Here is a 16,084-nt window from a genome sequence, read left to right as displayed (position 1 = left end):
TGGCTGGGTGTACAAAGACTTTCTACATGCAACATTCATACGGTACATTTTTAAAGGCAAGCTCCGATTGTTGTCCAAACATTCCATGTTTTCTTTTCAAATGAGCATTTGAGAGACATCCAATACTTAAAGCTATTCTACTTTTGTAGGACATGGTCACCTGTTGGATATGACTAATTCAATCATATCAGATGAATTTAATTTTTCGCTTTTGATAAGTGAAAAGGGGGTAATTTATCACGTCAAGAATCCCAGAATCCCTAGAGATTAATCACTAAATTTTGTGACACGAGAAAGTAAATCCCCAAAGAAGAACCCAAAGATGTGGACAAAAGGGTAGAAAGTCCCGAAAAGAAGAAACACGTATATCCAGGTAAGTGTTCGGGTAAAATACTTACACAGGTGTAATTAAATAGTGAGGGTTTACTTTTACCCACTCAGACTAGAACTCAAGAGGACAGGAGATCCCATCGTTCCTCCCCCAAGCCTACCTTTCAACCACCTTACCAACATATCCTCCCCCGAACAACAAAATTCCATGCAATACTCATGATACAAATGTACAGTTATTAATAGAATCGATATTGCAACGATATAATGCCGTATTACGATGAACAGAGAATCATTTGGGGACATTCCAGAAACCCTAGAAGTCTCCATTTCTTATACAGAATTGTAGATTACGGATGCCTATTTCGAGGAGATCGCAATTCAGTATCGTGCAGAAACAGATGGTGGTCCTGATCATCTAGCAGTCTGATACCCGTGTAACTTTATAGGAAAAAAATTATGCATCCGTAAAATTTTGTCATTAACTGCTTTTTGTCAATAAAGCCGACATTAAATCTAAACATGATTACAAGTTCATGAATAAATGACACTTAAAAGTTTTTTTTTAATGTAAAAAAAAAATGGTTATTGAAGTTTTGTAATGGGAATCAAGTTGTATAGTTTAATTGACAAACACAATAACAACCAAGGATTCAAGCTGTAAGGGCAACCGTGTTCAATATCAGCGTTGCCAATAAACAGGTTGTTAAACATATGGTATAGGTTTATGACGATGGTTTTGCCGTGTTACGTTACTGTTTATAGAGAAAAGTCATCGACGGGTCAGTTGTGGACGACTGCTGAAATCATCCCCGTTTAAATAAAATAGACAAAAGCAGCTACGAACAAAGTAAACTGGCTATTAAACATATTGTAAGTTTATGAAGATAATTTTGCCGTACTTCGTTACTGTCCGTTGCATGAGAAAGAAAAGCATCTTTGGATGAATCCAACTGCATATCTTAAATAATGAAATGTTAAAGAAAAGCAGCTATATGAATTGGGCGCCTGCTAAAAGTCACCAGCTAGGAATTTCTATTTTGTATGATGATAAAAACGTTTGTAGGTATGTTTAGATAGATAATTGCGTTGTGCATGAAAAGTGAATGTCAACAGTAAATAGATTATTAGAAAGGAATCTAATTTCATGTAAGATTATCTCTCATGGTAAATAGCAAAGTGTTCTCAAATACCATTCACCATTTTTGCCATGTACTCAAGAGAGTATTTTTTTTACCGATATGGAATAACTAGACTGACCCCGAAAGACTTGAGTAAAGCGAAAACTTAGACAGGAAGTGACGTTCTGGTTCTCATATCTTTACATACAAACTTTTATTTTATTGAGAATACATTGAACATACAACTATCGTCTGAGATTAATTGCTCTCATAACCTAAGCGAGTAATGAAAATTGGGAGATCATATTGTGAGATGAGAAAAAAAGTTAAAATTCAATTAATTTTCAATTGGCATTTTTGAACACCTCTGAGATTTCATGCGCAATTGAACTTTATGTTTTGTATTGGTCCTTTTTTATTCTAAATGATATTAGGATTCAAGTGTGTATCATGTTTTCTTAAAAAGCAGATTACAATCTATATTTCAACACTGTTAGTAGGTCGGTGCCCCCAGAAGCATAGGTGAGTCTTTCAATCGCTAATCCCCAACATTGAAAACACAGAATGATTTGCCATTCAACGAGACCTTAAGCGATTATGGGCGTTCTTTAGATGCGCTGCTTTGTTTTTACACTTTGATGACATTTATTATAAATAATTCTCTTTATGACGACCATCAAATTTTACCTGCAAGAAATGGTTAAACGAATAAAGGATTTATGCAACTCCCAAGCGTCATTTTCTATGCATTAACTTCTACATTATGCATCCAATTCTTGTAAATTGCTTTTTATTTCAAGCTTTTTTTAATAATTTAGTATGGGAATCTTTTTCTTTGACGGTTTAGATAAAGAATTTAAAACATGTAAGGGACATCAAATGATGACGAATATAAAAATCAAGATATTGATCAATCCCTCTATTTTTGGTCTCTCTCTTCTGACATTCGGAATTTCTTTGTAAAAAAAAAAGTGTTGAATTATGCAACCTTCATCCTCAAGCGTCAACGCAGCCATTTGCAATTCACATGTCATACTCGAAAAGAAATTTATTACTCCGATTATTGTGACTTTCCTAAGTCAGGAAATACCTTAACAGAAGTGGAATAACCTGCACGACCCATAAAAATGCAGTAATACATGTACTTATGTATAGTTGTGTGCTTAACAGTCTTGCATGCCAAAAAACCTTATGCCTCCAAACAGTTAAAGAAACTATAAATTATGTACAATGTCTACACTCGTCCTGTTCTTCATTAGAGGAAACGGGTCGTATTACAAAATTTCACCATCGTTTCGCAAAACTGACAATATTATCTTTTGAATCTCCGAATCATGATCAGTTTATTAGTATTTCATTTAAATTCATTTTTGTTTTCTATCGATTTCATTCGTTAAATACTCGAACTGCCAATAGTACAGATGGATCGCGTTCTCCGAATTGAGCAAACACAATTGCACTATTTGCCTCCACAAAAGCTATAGATCCCCACACTATTTTCCCAACATCTCTTATTGTTATGGCGAGATCTAGAATGAACCGAATTATACACATCACAATGGCACTGATAATATATTTTCTGATGTGCTCAATTTACCAAAAAGCACTTCTAGTTGTGAATAAATTTTATTCTTTGAAACGCAACAAAAAATGCAACAAAAGTGCACAATCACTGTTAAACTGAAAAGACGAACAACTTCAGCGGACCACCACAAGTGCAAATGTACCTCACAAGGTTAACTAGATTCAAAACGTCATGGGTGTAAAGAGGGGGGTCTAAGAAATTAAAGCTTCACGCCAAAGAATGCCGGTAGATTTCATGTCTTCTACTCGCTGGATGTCTCTAAAAGTGCGTTTGGATTACATGTGGAAGACAACTACCTTTCTGACCCGACATTTATTCTCTACTCACCTTGCTTTGCGACAACCATGTGCGTCACTGAGATGTTGTTTTATAACGTCTAATCGATACTTTACGGGTAAAAATTGTCCACCTGGAGGTATCTATATATCAATGTATTACCTCTAATTTAAACCAAATTAAAGACAGGACTCAACTAAAGCCGGTACACCTATCGGCCTTCAGAACTGGCTGTCATCTGCTAATTTCATAAATCTTGAGTCCAAAAACAAGTACAAGATCGACCGAAATTAGTTTTTCATGCTAAGGAAGACTTTTAAAAGAAACTTTTGTATGCGGAGTTATATATTTATTGTTTTTTAGATCAAAAAATATATCTACACATGTACCTTCAATGCAAATCAGGTAATAGACAACAAGAATTAACCTGATCTACTTTTGAAACTAACTTTCTTAGACGATGCACCTTGGATGTACTTTTGGTATGGGAGGGGTTTAAAAGTTAAAAAAAAAGACCAAGCTTTATAGCCCACTAAGATCATAGCAATTGATGGTCTGTTTCAGAGCATCAATAAATGTCTTTTATAGTACGCGTTCCTTCCTACTCAACGAAAAACTAATTTGCTCTCAGAAAGTCGCACTACGGTGTTATATCACTGTCTGTGTAGCCGATGATGATTATTAAATGTATGTTACGCATTGATAAGTAAACTTTATGAAATGTATGTGTCTCTTCCTTTCTAGACAAATCGCATTATTCAAAAAGTCATGATCACAAAAAATGCTTGTAATAGAAGACACTAAACCAGCCAGTAATCATATAGAATCGGAACAAAAAAGTGGGCTACTTATTAAATATGCTTCATTGAACTGTCAATAATGTATCGTAATTGTACAGTATTTACAAGTCTTTACTATATTAATAAAATAATATTTGACTACGGCTTGTTTAGCAATCTCATTACCGGAGCTCGGGGACAAAGTCACACGTGCAAGGAATGGCTAGAAATGTTTAGTTTTCGATTCTAAACCCATACACAACTACTACAAAATCAAAAGAAAAAATTGTGAACCTTGAAAACAAGTCAATAGGACATTCCTAAAAGGAGTTGTAGTTTTTTAAAATAAACATTGGTAAGTTCTGAGTGTTCTCTTTGCCACTGTTTATTCACACTGTATACATTTTTCTTTGTGCTCCATTCAGAAAAATAAGCTAAAGAAACACTCTAAATAAAGAGGTTTTTCGGATTTGTTTGATTTTTTTCTCTTCGAAATATAAAAAGGAAGTATAGAGTCGTTGATTTGCTCAAAATCTTTTTTAATGTATTTGTTGGTATTATTACACATACATTGTTTGAAATTATAACACAAAATATTAAAGCTTTGTCCTCCCACGTGATTCAAAACAAGAATTAATGGACACATAAAAGAATTTCCATTGCGGAATTGACCAAAATGTAGAACAGATATATCGAATGAGGAAAATCATTCAAATCTATTCACAGGCTTCACCTTTTTTGAAATTTTCTAATGACTTCCATGCATCTCATTTTAAACAAAAAAATCTAAGATTTGCCCTGTCGAAAATCGAAATTCTTTGCAAATGCATTAAGAACATAAAAAGGCGGCGTTCGAAAATCTCGTAGCCATTATAGCTTATTATTAAGGTAGATTATGCCCGTCCATTCACTCGACTTCAAAAACTAATTTTAATTACAGGTTCGTAAATCTTCAGGCAAAAGATATAAACAGTGACGTTTATGAGAAATTATACTGTCAATTTGACGGTCGCGTTTCTGTAGTCTACCCTTTACCAATACAAAGAGGCATGTTTATTTTCACATATTTCTCCCAGCAATAACCGCTGATGATTTGTGGCTAATTTGATACAGATATCTCTTGACTTCCGTCGCATCTACCCCTTTTGCATATTAGTCTATGCGCCAAGATCAAAAGATCTGTCCTTAGTTAACTCTTGGTAACCATTGAATATTTAAAGAAGGAAATGGTTTATGTACAATCTCTTTAACTGTATCAAGTTAAAATACACATTCTCTCTCTCTCTCTCTCTCTCTCTCTCTCTCTCTCTCTCTCTCTCTCTCTCTCTCTCTCTCTCTCTCATTCCAAATACCTGAATACAGCGAGCCGAAATACTTCAATTAATCAAAATACATAATAAATGCTTCCATTAACTTCGAAACTATTTTTAAATGTAATAATTCAAGAAGCATGTTATTTTGAATTTCAGTGAAGTGTTAAAAAATGACCCACATCTACAACTTATGTAAAATACAAGAAAGGACAAGAAAGGGCAGAAATTGTGAAGGTACTTTCCACCCATAATTGATGCTCTTTTCTTTACAATTTCTATCACTCCTACTAAATCACCTGCGATATTCATAATTAAATAGCCTTGAAATAGACAAAGCGTACTGTTTTGTAAATAGGAACGAAACATTATGTAATTGACATGTCTTTTGCCTGACAACAAGACTACCAATCATTAGTTTTTCATTCAACATAACAGAATATTTTACGGTCGGGTCATTCTTGTGTTCAGTTCTTATCAGTGAGCCATCTTTGAATGTTCTCCTTTCCACTTATACTTTTGAAAAAAAAGCTGTATTCTTTTTTTTTTATTCAATGATATAGACTTAGGACAGATATCACCCATCGCCAATCACCCCCCCCCCCCCAAAAAAAAAGGAACTTTGTTTAAGGGACCATAACTCGGAAACCAAATAACGGTAACTTTTATTATTCACCCATTCTTTGTTTTATTTATAGGATTTAAAGTGAGGTTTTACACTAAATCCTGTGTATCCTTAAAAGAGATTGGCCATTAAGTTCCCTGCTTGGTTTGTCCTTCTTAAAAGTTACACACGGTCTGTCTGAAAACAAATACTGGAATAGCAGACCCCATGTTATTGTTTGCGCCGTCTATTGTTCGCATATGTGTAAAAGTTTGTTAGTCAATTAGATACAAGAAAATTTTTCAAGTGGAAAAGGTTCAGGTTTGTTTTCATTGTTCAAGACCAGAATGAAAATTGCTTTACGGAATATTAAATATGTCACGAAACTTTCTCTCACTCTTTTCTCTCTATCTCAGATATTGATTTTACAATGTCAATATTCAATAAATATGATTGTAGGTCTTATATGGTGTTTATTAAAATGTCAATCAATTTTAAGTTGATGAAATGTTATTGTTAAGTCTTAAATCCTTGATAATCTGCTAAAAATCGAATTCCTTTTAAAAGATTATTTCACAGTGCATGCCAATAGTGTTCAATTCTACTACAGAACAAAAATTATCAGACACCTTTATTGAGAAAAGCTAAACATACACAAAACTAGTATACATAACTACTTCTATTTTATCAAACGTCAAACGCCATCAAAAAAGGTTTATACAACGAAAAGTTTGATACAAGTTTACGTATTCGAAAAAACATGATTGAGTCAGAAATGTAAACCCAAATTCTTCGAAAACCGACATCCTAAAATCGTAACAATTATTGAGTGATTCACAAAAAGCTTCTTTAGGAGTAAGAACTATCAATGTTAAGACAATATAAAAACCGTATATTTAAGAAAAGGTTCCTATCTTTCATTTTTCGCAAACGATTAGATAAACAGAAGAACATTTCACAGTGTATACTATCTTTACTATCCCATATCGACTTCAATGCACCTTATCCAAAGAACAAAGACTCCCCATTGTGACAAAACTACTAACAATCCATAAATTACTCTGCAGTGTTGGGAAAGGAAAATATGTTTTCAGTATGAGAGATAGAGAGAAAGGGCGAGAGAGATAATTCCAAGACCCCCCCCCCCTTTCCCCTACCACCAACAATTTCATTTATATTTAAAATAATAAATGACTTCAAACGTTCACTAAGAAACAAATAGAATCCCGATAGATAAATTTAATCTGCTTTCAATGGTTGCCTATGGTAGAAGGAATACAGTTTTAAATTACAAAAAAAAAATCAAATCAGAGATGATAAAAACGAAATCGATAACGTGTTCTGAACTTTGTGTCAGAGGATGTCATTTTGATGACCCCGGCTCCGTTATTAACGAAGATCAAAAGCATTCGACATGCACAATCGTTTATACACTATTGCCCATAGAGATCTAAGGATGCCAGGCCCGGCAAACAGTTGCGCCTATCAACCGATCGCAGTCGGCAACAGGAGCCATCGATGTCAAAAGGCGAGAGTCTATAAGTCATTCAAGGTCCAACATAGCACTGACTTAACAGATATTACCCCCTTATCGACAGGCTCTGAAGTAGGTCACTTAATAATATATAATAAGTTCCCCAGTCTCATCAAATACGATAATGACTTCTTTAAAAACCTTCCGAGTAAACATTCTTCAGGTGTGAACTGTATTCGAGGACTCAGGACAAATATCTCCAAAATCGTATATCATTTCCACACCACAAAACCAAACAAAGGCCGTGCAAGCTATCCCCCGTAACAATATATCTTTGAATCTTCTCCTCGTATTTTATTTTCCGATTTAAATTTCCATTTCTTTCTTGCAAGTGTCGATTGACGCTTAACAAAAAACGGAAATCCGCAAGACCATGCGTTATACTGATTGACAAAAAAATTCCCCCCGGATAAGCCGTATCTCTGTTTATCCAAAGCATTAGGGAAATGTGGAGCCTACGCGGTGCAAAGTGCTTCATTGTCCGGTTCCAATGGATTAAAGTATAAATGGTGCATGTTATTTTTTTCATTATACACCTGGAGAACGACAGGTAGCAAGACCTCGATCTCCAATTCTCTAAGCACAAAACAACGAGGTGAATTATTTATCTAGGTCTAATTGAGAATTAACCCTGTATAATTCCGCGATACCGTCGCGATGGAACGAAATACTATTTTCAGGAATGTGTGGTCCTATATATTAAAAGCATTGCTATTTTATCAGCGGCAACACATGCACAGCCCACAGTATGGCCGGTATACTTTGAAGACATTCATACAGATTTGGAGAAACATAACTGTATCATAGGACTTTAAATGGCAAATTTACATATTTGCCAATAAAATTCAATAACGTAGGTAATAAATCATAAAATTCAAATAAGCGATCGTGTCAATTCGCGTTCACTTGAAAGAAATGAAATATGTGTATCAGCTTTTAAACGAAGTCTTCGTGGGGCTGCCACCTTCTAGGTTCTAGAGAGGGTCCTGAGCTATGGTATAGACAATCAGAGAGGCGAGCCCTCACTACGGGTTGGTAAGAACAAAATCCTATCATTGGAGGCAGTTAACAAAACTCCAATAATCAGCCGAAAGTTGAACACAATGAAAGGGAAAATTGATAAGGTCCCCCCGAGTGTAAACTCCAGAAGGGACCGGCTTATCAGGAATGGTACTGGTCCTATTCATTCTACAGAAACAGAACTGACATGGCCCTAACAACAGCAGAAGCAGCCAAAAACTTCAGTTGATTTGTCACCCGTATTTTTCCTTTCTGTAACGTGATCGTTTCACCCTCCATTCATTTTTTTTAAACAGAACTTTGAACTGTAGTATCTGGGTAGAATATTAAAGACTTCATGGCATATTTTTTTTTCTCAAGAAAAAAAAGCACGCATGCATTGCAATAGCCAACATTTTTTTTCATCTATTGGTGGTATAATATGTCTTTTATATATTTTGTCATGACGATACTGTTTGAAGTCGCAAATTTGTTTTATGCATAATTGGATTTCAGAGTGTATTGCCAGAAATATTAAAACTCTCCAAGATTACCAGACTGTCAAATTGACAGACCCCAATGTTCGCTATTCATAAAGAGATCCCCAGAGTAGCGCATGAATTGATCTTTTATCATTTATCATTGTTAAATACATGTACCCCTTAAAGCCACATCTTTATAAATACAATTCAAACGGTTCTACGTTTTATACGCATGTCATAGTGTTCACTATTATTAATTGCACGATTTTAGATTAATACCAGATTAATTCCTAATTGGAACAAAACTGGCTTAAAACTTCGCGTACCGAAGCATATTTATGTTTTATTTAAATCATGTAAATAAACTTCGTTTACTTACCCTTCTTCCAAGTTTCGGCATGGTTCCTGTATTTTTCCTCTCACAAAAAACATTCAAATGAAATTGAATTTCGTTTTCTTTTTTTTTTCCTTTAAAATGTCATGTTTTTGTTTAAAATCTTGTTAAATAGCACTCCTTGTTAAAAAGTATATCAGAATTTTTAAAAGGTTTTCAGCAGTTAGCTTTTAAAGTTATCCATTCACTTTTGCTATATTAGCGGACGATATCAGTTCCGATTCATTTTCTCTTCGTCTATTGCTCCATATGATTAAAGAATCAGTCACCCGTAGCCTCGTTTCTGTTTACACTGTCACTTCGTTTCCAACTTAGATCCAGCCACTGTTTCGTATGAATTATCTCAAAACTTAAGTAACTTGCTGATATTTTTCATAAACGGTAGGAAAAATATCAACGGGGTCAGAGACTCGAAAGAAAAACTTTCAAAGCTGTAAAGCCGGACGATTTAAAGTTTTCAAATGGTCGCCAAAGCCCGTTTTAGACGTTCTGGGTGCGAGAGGGGGAGCTTACTCGTAGGTTGAATTTTAAAAAAATCAATAAACCTAGAGTAAAAGCTCTCCATACTGATACAAAAAGTCAATGCTTGTTAAACAATGCTTAAATAGTAAAATTGATTATTTATACAGGTATGGCCGAAAATGATGACAACATTGTTTGATCTCTCATGAAAGTATCTATAGGTACCAATTGTTTAGCGATTAGGGACAAGGGTCTTCTGCCGTTTCTATATAAACAAGATATCTAATAGTGATCGATTCAGAAAAAATTTTGTATGCTATAGAAGTTAAAATTTAAACCACAACCAAAAAACCCCAAAAACCATGCAAAATCGTGTAAAGTCTTCAGTTACAAATTGGTCATTTTTTTTCCTTAGCCATCTGTATCCATAGACGCTTACCATCTCAAAAAATCTACATTTCATAAATAAGCATAAAATGATAATCTACAGTATAAGAGATAGAGAATGAAGTTTATACGGAATGATATAGAAAGAGAATATATGTACCTGTATCGCACATAGTTAATGAATTATGTAGATCAGTATCTTTCTCTAAACCGTCAATGTATTTTACACTTTTGGCATGAATTATGAAAGAGAACTTTTAGAACACCTCGTGTTAATCTATTTTGCTTCGATATTCATTAATATCGATGAGACAAAAGTTAAAATTTTTTTTTTTTACCGATATTCTGGGTTTAAATAAAACAAAGCATGTAAGTTGAATTATTCTCTTGATTCTTTCTCCCAAACATAAAAGTGAATACAAAATGATAAGAAAAAAGTCCTTCGCATATAGCTCATTATACAATCATTTTACAACAATATTTGGAATGGTTCTATGCAAATAGTAGTAGCCGAGTTTATGGTATAATCGACGAAAGTCAAACAAATTTAAAACTTTGGCTAACGTTGCAAATATACGAGGGAGCTGGATTAAGTACTAGAGAGAAAAAGAATCAATATCAATTTTAGATAGATTTTTCGTCGCAAGGAAAAACAAATTCCTTTACGTTTGACTTCGTGTTGACCGGAGCGATTAATGAATAAACTTGAAAATTAAGAAGTAGAACTTGATTATTCGACGTCATCTGTCATTTTTTTTCATTATAATTATACTTCTATGTGCATATACAATTCAAATGTACAAAGTTTATAAATATATAAACACTAAATCTTTATATTCCATGCTATATATAAACTTCCGTGACTAGTCATTGGATTTTTTTTTTTTAAAATATCATTGATTGTCGGAAATATGATCAGCAGACAATTAATAATGCATAATGTTAATATATGATTACTAAATTGAAACCATAAGAGGGGAGGCAAGCTGAAGAACTAGCAGCAATGTCTATTGAGCTGCCGCCAGAAGACGATTTTTTAAACACACTAGTTGATAATGTCACAGAAACAAAATGCTCTTTATTAATAAACTTCTAGTAATTGATTTTCTTTAATTGGATTTTTTTGGTGGTGTCATGTTAAAAGTTTTGAATTTACTGGGTGGGTGTAAATACAAAATTTACAACATGTCATGTTTTAAATTTTGTATTTACACCCACCCAATAAATTCAAAATTTACAACATGACAGTGAGATAACCAATTCAATCAATGAACTATGAACATTTAATTCAACAGAAAAAGGGTGAACTTTCAGAAATGCTTGTATTGGGGACAATCGTGTATCACGAAGTTGCAACAGTATGTGTAAGCATCGTTCATTCGTTATATAGATCACGTTTTCATTACTTCTTTGCTCTGATCATAATGGAGAGTTATAAGAGGCTAATGTTCCAACAGTAATTAAAAAAAAAACAAAAAAAACTGAAAAATGTTACACGTGTGTTTGAATCTCGTGAATCCTTTTCAATAAGTATGACAAAACAAGAAAGAATATTCAAAGTAAATACATGTATACTAAGATTTCTATGAAACAGTCTAAACTGTGGTGAGCGGTCAAAGTAGTATCATTCTCTCATGCAGAGGTCTTGTTTTGCAAGCTTCGCTTACACGAAGCTTGCGAAACACGACCTCTGGTGGGAGAATGGAGTAGTCAATGACTAGAATAATTTGCGTTATTTGGTTTCAAGGCCTGTTCTGTTGGCATATTAGTTTTCCATGATGAGCATTAGAATATTTGTGGCAAATTTGTTTAGAATTATCAGTGAATAATGTCATGTAGTTATTGAAATCTTTAACTTCGTATTCTGTTAAACTTTGCAAATGTATTTATAGAGCTACAAACGCAAGTTGGCTGTACGGGTGCAAAAATTATCTATGTGCAAACATGATTGCAAACATGAGTGCAAAATAAAGTCACATTTATGTACTTTTATTGCTGGTAAAGAATCAAATCTGGATTCTGTAGGCTATAAGGTAGAAGTTATAAACCCCATAAGAACATATCTGCGTCATGTTAATGATTTTGGGTGTATAATGTCAAAGAAAAAACTTTCTCTTCGATTCTACATTTTGTTTACTCTTTATAAAAACAAACTACTCGTATATCTCAAAAGTCGATACGTCTTACATTTTCCTTATAAAGAATGTCTGTATATTTGATTTGCATTTTGTTTGCATCGATATCATTTTGGGGTATGTTTTATAAAGTATAATCAATACTGGCAAAAATAAAATTCGCCAATATATTTTACTAGTACATGCAAATGTAATTTTAAAGTTAATATATGTATATATTTTTTTCTCAAAATTACTTTTTTACTTTTCTTACAAAATAGGAACAAAAGCCTTCATTCGTTGACAAAACTTGCAATTGAATTGCAAAGCTATAGATTTACAGAAAATCTTGACATCAAATCGTTGCAACAATGCTGCTAATATCAACCCCCCAACATTGCTTTACTAAACATTTAAAGGTAAAATTTATTCTCAAAATTCATCATCAGGGGGTTTTGAAAGTTTTGAAAAAGTTTGACAGACCATACTAAGGGAGGTTACCAATACACGCAATTTAATATTTACACCTAGTTTTTTTAACTGTCTAGAAATATGTAAACAGATGTGCTTTTTTTGCTAGTGTATGCAATTTGTTGAAGCTAGCTCTTTGATAATAAAAAAGAACTATATCTATAAGGTAAGGAGGTTACAACAACCAAACAACAATGGCAAAAGTGCTACATGTAAAAGCAAAAGTGCTTAACGTAATGTGCTAGACTAATTCTTCGTGCTGTTTGGTGCTACATAGGAAAAGAACTGAGTACCTACTTGTTTTACAGAAGTATTTTTATTTCTTGGAGACTCCTGTAAAAAGTTTGAAAGTGATGTTAGAATGTATGTGTTTAACATTAAGAAAGTTTGTAAGTTGTAAATGAACAAAATTGCATGCGCATGTATGTGATAATTTCGCATGAAGCTATACCATCATGGTATAAAATAACACTTATACAAGTCTGGCGTACCAAAGTTCTTGTCGGTAGTTACTTCACAGTTAAGTAATTATATCTTGCAAGAAACTTTGCATGTGAACACCTAAACTTTGGTCAATTATCATATACCTAATTACAAAATAATGTGCAAAAACAACAAAAATATTCTATTTCTGTCAATTTAAAATTTTTAAAAAATTGGCATGTGTATTTTAGACTCCATTGATTCTGGCTCATTAGCAGCAGTACTAATCGATGTTCTTTGGGTAGATTTGGAGGTCTAAATGCTATTGAAAACAAATATTTGGCATTGACCGTTTAACTGGGCTGCCTGTTAATCCGCCAATAACGATTGTGGAATTTAGTATTTGTTTTGTATTTTGCTTGAAAGGATTAAAACAGAGAATTTCTACGAGACCGTATTTGGCTTGCGTTTGTCCTACATCTTTTCAAGCACATTCCAAATTGCTTTAACTTGCAATTAATGACAGTTAATAAGGTGATTTACTGGTTTAATAGTGTAAAGAACATTAACACTTTGTTGTATGCTACATAAGGTGAGGGAATTTGTGACCCTGTGAAAAACACTTTGTAAAAGACCATTACATAGTTGCTATTTTAACACCTTCGTCACTTCTAAACCTAAACAAAAATTTACGCCCAACTGGAAGAATTGATGGAATTTAATTTCATTAAAGTTGACAACACTTGATTTGACATTTGATTTAAAGGTAATAGTTTCTTTTGTACGTCGAAGTCGTTCAATTCAGTTTATGTTCTACCTGTTGAAAAACCTAATCAGTTCAAAAACGCGACTCCAATCAGATTTGAATGAATCGTATATTCATCACCATAGAGTACATGCATTGATTGGCTCATATATTAATTAAACATAAAACCAAACTCACAACGAATTGTCCTTTACCTTATAGCTATAATACCATAACTATGTCGTGAAATTAATGCTCTTACAGTTAACTTTAACGCCTACCCACCCACAAAATTAAAAAAATCCCCTTAACATATGGAAAAAAAGTAACAATGCATAGAAATTAAATGTTGCAGTGCTAACACAATGATGGGTCGGAATGAATTAAGACTGTGACAAAACTCCGTAAAAGCAATTCAGAGTATCAAAGAAACTTCCCCCCCCCCCCCATGACTCACGTTCTCCCAGATCGGGTTGCGTTTGTGCCTCCGCTCCGGCCAGTGATGGTAGCGAACCCTCTCCAGATTCTGGGGGCTGATTTTGTGGTCATACCCCACGTAGTCCCCGCTCACTCCCTGTGGCTGGGTGTCCACTTCCGGGGCTGACCGGTGGGTCAATATCCCTGGGGACGTGTACTGGCGGGACCAGAAACTCTTCTGGGTAGGCCAGTGGTGATAACGCCAGACGTCTCGGACAACGGCGCTCATGTCGTGTGTTTTATGTTTTCGTCTCCTTTTTTTTGCAGTTGAATACTATATTTCCTCACTTATTTATCCTTAAAATCACATTTCCAGAATTTTTCCTGAAAAATGAAACGTTAAATATCCATTTTATTGCAACATCAGCCAAAATTGAATGCAGTGTCGGTAACCACGTAAGGTTTTTTTTTTTTTTTTTGGTTACAGTGTTACAGCCCTGCGTTAACACAAGGACAGGGTCTTTGAATACATCTTTGATCAGATAGACATACTTCGTCTGGTTAACAAATCCCTTAACTGATTAAAAAATCGAATCAATGTGTAAACACCCCGTCACCTGAAACCGGGTTTGTCGCCGCTTCGCCTCAGCTACTCGACGCTTCTGTGTCCAAGCTGTTGTATATATTAACAGGATTTTACGGGAAAGAAATAAAGAATTAAACAAAGTTAACGCTAAAACAAGGTCCGTTATCGGATTAACGTATTTATATTACCTGCATCGGGTCACTTTTTTCCGCATTAGTCACGTGCAACAAAGGTGCGAGTTAAACGTGATAAAATACTTCAAAAAGTGCCAGCTGGGTCTAGAAACGCCTTATTGAAAAAACATCAATCTCTGGAAATACAAACAATTGTAGGGGGTCAATTAATTTTGCGCTTTTTTTTGAGGTGTAAAAAATTAATGGATCAAAACACTTTTTATATTAAAATGAAACAAACACTTTATTTATTTTTCTCTTTTGGGGGGATGTTTGCCTATTGGTTGATTTGACAGGTTTATTGCAAGAAATACTTTTTTGAAGCTGGAGATTTTTCTGTTTAGTGGATAATGTCGGAATTTTGCAAGAAAGGTTTACACTAATAAAAATAAAGCAATTCTTGGAGGTTTTGTTTAAAACATTATATACCAAATTGATGTATTAATGAACCTACCCTGCTCACACGCAAAGAAAATGTATTATAAAGCTATGAATTGTTCGCCTGAATACAATAATTAATGAAAAATTGAAAGATGATACTAGTATACAGGCTATATAGAATTTTATGAGAACTGTTGAGTTGATAGTTTGATTTTTATTTGCAGTGCAAAAAAAATCGTACATTTGGAGTTCGTCGATATCTTATTTTTTTTGGGGGGGGGGGGGGAGGGGGGGGGGTTACATGTGCCCCCTCATTTGAAAAAACCGACCCTACTATATTAAATATATATACATGTACATATTATTAGGTCCTTAGCAAATGAGTGACATGTGACATTTTAAAACAAATATGCACGCCAGGGGTATTCGCACATTGCATTCGATACCCTCCATTACACTAACGATTTGGCATGAAATATCAGTAATGAAATGCAAACTACATGCTACGTGT

At 34.1% G+C, this 16,084-nt stretch overlaps 1 protein-coding gene across 11 annotated transcripts in view; it reads right to left on the bottom strand.

The window, feature by feature from the left end:
• Nucleotides 1-14,938, bottom strand: part of LOC128165592 (uncharacterized) — a 33,614-nt gene extending 18,676 nt beyond the window's left edge. For 3 of the 11 annotated variants that reach the window (XM_052830277.1, XM_052830275.1, XM_052830272.1), the window contains exons 1-2: nucleotides 14,474-14,937; nucleotides 13,146-13,181 (exon numbers count right to left, since the gene is read on the bottom strand). In XM_052830277.1, coding sequence (XP_052686237.1) covers nucleotides 13,146-13,181; nucleotides 14,474-14,722 — 285 coding nt within the window. In that variant the 5' untranslated portion in view covers nucleotides 14,723-14,937. Of the gene's footprint in view, nucleotides 1-9,399; nucleotides 9,901-13,145; nucleotides 13,182-14,473 lie in introns of those variants that run through there. The other 8 variants (XM_052830279.1, XM_052830273.1, XM_052830276.1 and 5 more) reach the window with 5 other exon arrangements.
• Between the last annotated feature and the right edge of the window lie 1,146 nt (nucleotides 14,939-16,084).

This window comes from Crassostrea angulata, chromosome 10 (assembly GCF_025612915.1).
Source record: "Crassostrea angulata isolate pt1a10 chromosome 10, ASM2561291v2, whole genome shotgun sequence".
Lineage (NCBI taxonomy): Eukaryota > Metazoa > Mollusca > Bivalvia > Ostreida > Ostreidae > Magallana > Magallana angulata.
The sequence above is the reverse complement of the archived record's forward strand: the minus strand, read 5'-3'. Positions and strand labels throughout refer to the sequence as shown.